Source organism: Tupaia chinensis, unplaced genomic scaffold, assembly GCF_000334495.1.
Source record: "Tupaia chinensis unplaced genomic scaffold, TupChi_1.0 Scaffold143422_1, whole genome shotgun sequence".
Classification (NCBI taxonomy): Eukaryota; Metazoa; Chordata; class Mammalia; order Scandentia; family Tupaiidae; genus Tupaia; species Tupaia belangeri.
In genome coordinates this window covers 72,644-78,225 of record NW_006203266.1, presented here as the reverse complement: position 1 = coordinate 78,225, position 5,582 = coordinate 72,644, and the positions used below count along the sequence as shown (strand labels likewise).

Genomic DNA, 5,582 nt, shown 5'->3' with positions numbered 1-5,582 from the left:
TGCTGAACCAGCCCGAACTTCTAGGTCACAGGAATTGGTATCTTGTGTATCCAGGCTGGCTAAAGAACTGAACCTGTATTCCTCCATAGGGATCCTTCATTCTAGAACAGCATGTTGCTCTGCATCACCAAACCAGCCTTGATCATTTTTTGTGTCATATCAGCTGCTGTGGATCAATCACCTTGACAAATTATTCAATTTTTCTGATCATCAATTTATATATTTGTATAAAAGAGAAAATCATACCTATTTTTCAATACAGCTATAAATATTAAATAAGATATGACTGAGAATATGCCCAGTACAACATTTGGCACAGAATATGTGTTCTGTAGAAATGAGCAATTATTATAAAAGAAATTTTGAACTGACTTCAATGTTATCTAAGGGTAATCATAGTTACCTAAATATTCTTTTCATATATTTTCAAAAACAAATATGGGTAGAAAGGGAACGTATAAAACGAACTATCACACATATCTTCAGCATAACTGAGAAAAAGAGAATATTATAAACTTCAAATTACTTGTAAGTAGGAAAATAAATACCAAGGTCCATGAGATAAATGGAAAAAAATATATATAAATACAGCAGATAGAATGCAAAAAATGTTTTTTAAAAATATATCATTTTTGTCATATTTCATGTATCTTTTTTTAAAGAAACAATCATATTAGTAACAAAAAAGAGAAAACATAAAGTCAGTTGGTTAAAATAGTACTTACTACATTGGCCATGTTGGAATTAAATATTTTTATTATTTAGAATAATCAGCAAAGTTATTAAGGTGACCCAGTCACCTGTGTTCTCTTCAGAATTGTAAATGAAAGATTACATTGAACCTACAGGTAGTTTAAAGGAATATACATAGTAACTTTCAGATTAAAAAGAACGTTTAAACAGATGAGTTCACCATTGCAGGGAGCTGTGATATGAATATAGGAGAGTAGTTGATAAAATAAATTTTATTTTTCCATTATTGAGTATTTGACACATATTCATATTGACATATACTTTCATTTGTTTTTATAAAACACTACTTTATGAACCAAAGTTTTGAAGGATTCTTTTACTTGCTGGTTCCTCAGGGTGTAAATGAAAGGGTTCAACATAGGGGCAATTGAAGTGTTGAGGATAGCTACTCCCTTGGTCAATGAGGCTCTTTCTTTGGCTGAAGGCTTGACATACATAAATATGCAGCTTCCATAAGAGATAGAAATGACGATCATGTGTGAAGAGCAGGTGGAGAAAGCCTTTTTCCTCTGACTGGCAGACGGGATTCTGAGAATGGTGCTAATGATGCAGATATATGACAGAATCACTAAAGCCAATGTGAAGAGCAGAGTAACAAAAGCAAAATAGAAGCCAATCATCTCTAAAGCCCATGTGTCTGAGCATGAGAGTTCTAAAATGGGGAAATAGTCACAAGAGAAGTGATCGATGACATTGGAAGCACAAAAATCTAACTTGAGGATAAGCATGAGCGGTGGAAAGATGGTCAGAAACCCTCCCAGCCATGAAATGAAGACAAGCAAGGTGCAAACTTTCTTATTCATGATGGTGGTGTAGTGCAGAGGCTTGCAGATGGCAACGTAACGGTCATAAGACATGGCAGTCAGAAGGAAAAATTCAGACACACCCATGCAGATGAAGAAAAATAATTGAGCTAAACAATTGTTATAGGAAATGGTCTTGACTTTAGTTATTATTGCCCTCAAAAATCTGGGGATGGAAACGCTGGTGAATGTTATTTCTAAGAAGGAGAAATTTCTGAGGAAATAATACATAGGCGTCTTCAGACGAGTGTCTGTCAAGGTGAGGATGATAATGGTTAGGTTTCCAGTGATACTTAATATGTAAGTTATAAATAAAAAGATAAAAATTACAATCTGAAGCTGTGGGTCGTCTGATATTCCCAAGAGTACAAACTCTGTAATCTTTGTATGGTTTCTCATACTTCTCATACTGAATAATTTTTTTTTCAGCAAAATCTATTACTAAAAAAAAAAAAAAAGATAGAATAAGTAAAATGAAAAGGAATTGAAGATTTAAATATTGATACCAATGGCTCCAGTGAAGTAATGAACTTTCTTTTCTATATGAATTTTTGCAATATGCTCTCATTCCTATCAGCAGAAAAACTGTATAGATCTTCTATTATAAAATGAACATGTATTAATTATGTTAAAAGGTCCCTCATTAATTACTTAATATAAAACTTCTCCATACAATCAAATTTTCTGATTTTTCTACTTCCTTCCTGAAAATTAAATAATTAGAATAAGTACAATTTTCTCTAGTATTTAATTTTTATTTTATGTTATTCCTATCAGCAGAAAAACTGTATAGATCTTCTATTATAAAATGAACATGTATTAATTATGTTAAAAGGTCCCTCATTAATTACTTAATATAAAACTTCTCCATACAATCAAATTTTCTGATTTTTCTACTTCCTTCCTGAAAATTAAATAATTAGAATAAGTACAATTTTCTCTAGTATTTAATTTTTATTTTATGTTTTTTTATTTATTTTTTTATTTTTAATTTTTTTCCTTTTATTATTATTTTTTCATTTCATTTTCTTCCATACAATCACATTATCATTTGTCTTACAAAATGGATATTTAAACAAGTGAATATTTCTCCCTAGTACTGTTGATAAAACTACGAAGTTTCTTCAACATATAATACCACACCTCTTTGTGCCATTAATTTTTATTTTATGTTTGATCTCTAATACAAGATAAAAAACTTGAAGAATATGATTTTTATCGGCTGCATTTTCTTCTTGTTAGCAACCAGCATTCTGTCTGTGATATAAATCCTCAAAAATATCTGTTAAATTACATCTTACAGAATGAACCAGGTACCCAACATGTGATAAACATCATAGTTGGTATTGTGCATTTTTTTCTTTTATTTTCCAACATATTTTATATCTACAAATTAAATATTTGTCATAAAGAGAAAATATGGGTTGAATTGCACATATTTCTAGATGCCCCCATTAAAAGTAAAAATAAATGTATTTTACCTATTTTTTCATTCCATAAAAGTATAAACATTGGTCTCACCTGAACTCTAAGAAGCCACTGCTGTTATTCTGAGAGATATTTTAGTAAATTTCTGAGTAGTACCTCTAGAAGGTATTAGAAGGTAAATCATTTCAGAGCTCTCTGGATAACATAAAGATAACCTATTCTTACCTTCGCTGGCCACTGGATAACCCCTGAGAGAATAGTGTGCAGAAAGGAAAAATGCAAGGAGAAGTAAGCTCAAGAGCCGCAGTGATGTCATAACATCCTTTCTGAAAGCAGAGCAATATAGGCAGATAAAAGCAAACGGGTCCCAATTGGCTTACGCAAGCAACCTGGTTTCCCTTTGGCTATACTTCATTTTTCTAATATGCACATGGTATTTGGCCTACACTCAGGAGAAAATTTATTCTCAATTCCTTTGGGATTGGTTCCATCCAGAACTGAACTATTTCACAGTGAATCCTTCTTTAAGGGCAGGACCATGTTCATTTCTACATCTCTAGTAAAGCAGAACAGAATGAATAAAGAAAGTATTTTAGTATTTTTAAAAATCAGAAGAGTACTTGAACCTCTTTATCTCTTAATTTTAAAATTTATATATGCTCACTGTTATAAATCAAATGTCACCATAGTATTTAGTATCCTGCTATACAGTAGTTTATGATAGTATATGAAATAGCCCTTCAGTTTCCAACTGAGTCTCCATTTGGCCTCAGTTATAAAAATTAATCAGTGTTGAATACTTGCAGTATGTCCTACTAGATATTTTCTCTATGTGTTCATCCATAAACACATTTACACCCACAAAAAGAGAAATACTTTTGTTACTATGTTTACGTTTTATGAAATTTTATTATACAAAATATTTTGCAATTTTTTTTCAGTTTATAATAGGTAATGGACATCATTCCTTGTCAAGATATATAGATGGAATGTATCTTTTTTGTAATGATTTCAAGAAAACCAATTATATTATAATATAATAATTTCATTGTTGATTAAGATTTAGGGTATTATTTTGTTACCAATTACAATATTAGTTGCAATATTAGTTGCAAGGCTGCAATACATTCTTATACATTTATTTGTATAAGTACAAGTCTTGGTATAGCATGGAAGTACTAATTTTAAAAAAAAAAAACTTATTTATTGGACTGGCCAATGGCATGGTATATAATATGGCCGCCAGATCCCACATGACTGAACACAGAGTTTGAACTCCAGATACAATGGCTTGAAGAACACTCAAGGCAAAGGGGCTGGAAGGTGGCTTAGTGGTTAAGGGCACTGGACTCACATGGCTGACCATTGTTCTAGTCCTGGATCTAGTGGCTTAACTTGCTTTCTCACTTTTCCTCTTTCTCTTTTTCACTCTGTCGCTCTCTGGTCAAATTAAAATAAATAAATAAATAAATAAATAAATAAAGTTCAATAAAATAAAGAATTATGTGTATGTGTGTGTGTGTGTGTGTGTGTGTATAACCCTGAGAGAAACACACACACACACACACACACATACATACACACACACACACACACACATACACACACAATGCAACTGCCCTCAACACAATTTCATGCCATGATCCCACTCCAGCCTTTTAGCCAACCGGGTTCATGGGCACTAGGGCTCAATGCTGCATTTACAGGCAGACTTGGGAACCAATTGGCAATCTTCCACAAGCCTTCCAGCATAACAGAACATTGTGTTATCAGTGCACCATGGTAGCTGGTCCATAAACTTTGATAGATACTTGATTTATCCTCTTTTAGAAACAAGAGGAACTACTTCCATTGCATTTTCAGCAACACTGGATATTATAAATCACTTAAAAGTTTTACAATCAGAAATACAAAATGATATCACAATTTATTTAATGATAAAGATAGTGTCTTAAAGGCCAGATCTCTATGCCTGAGTTTGAAGTTAGGAAGATTCAATTTCCTTGCAAATTTCCAGACTTTTAAAAATAATTCAAGTTTTCATAATTATATAATGAGAATAGTCCTAATCCATAGGACATTGTAAAGATTAAATGAAAAATATGTAAAACTGCTAAACAAGTATTTAGGGTACAGTAAGTACTTAGTATATCAATGTTTTATATACACACACACACACACACACACACGTATTTGATGTCCCATTCTCCAATTACTATAAATTGATTTTTTTTAATATTTGCTTTTCTGTCCATAAATTGCCTGTTAATAATGTATGTTCATTTCCACTGAGCATATAATAGGAAATATTTATACATTATGAATACAAACACTTGGTAAACTATGTTACCTATTGTAACATACTTTCAAAACCTATCCTATATATATATTTTTTTTTTGGAGAGGTTTTTGCTATAGGGCGTGTGCACTCGTCAGACAGAGAGAGACAGAGAGACAGAAAGCGAGAAATCACTCCCCAGGGGGGATGACCACGCTGCAATCCCTTCTCCCCCATTCTCCTCCATTCTTCTCTCGGGATCTTGGGCACACATGCACACACGCCCGGTGTGAGTTTAAGCCACCGGGTCCAGGACTCGA

The 5,582-nt window shown here is 32.5% G+C and overlaps 1 protein-coding gene across 1 annotated transcript; it reads right to left on the bottom strand.

Moving 5' to 3' along the window:
• Positions 1-1,016: 1,016 nt before the first annotated feature.
• On the bottom strand, positions 1,017-3,512 carry LOC102479551 (olfactory receptor 6C3-like). Its single transcript, XM_006163868.2, has 2 exons — positions 3,496-3,512; positions 1,017-1,956 (listed from the first exon to the last, which is right to left on the bottom strand). Exon 2 carries the CDS (start codon positions 1,953-1,955, stop codon positions 1,017-1,019), a length of 939 nt encoding a protein of 312 aa, XP_006163930.1. The 5' UTR covers position 1,956; positions 3,496-3,512.
• Between the last annotated feature and the right edge of the window lie 2,070 nt (positions 3,513-5,582).

Coding starts and splice junctions, on each gene's coding strand:
- LOC102479551 (XM_006163868.2), bottom strand. CDS start 1,955: ATGAGAAACCATACAAAGATTACAGAGTTTGTACTCTTGGGAATATCA.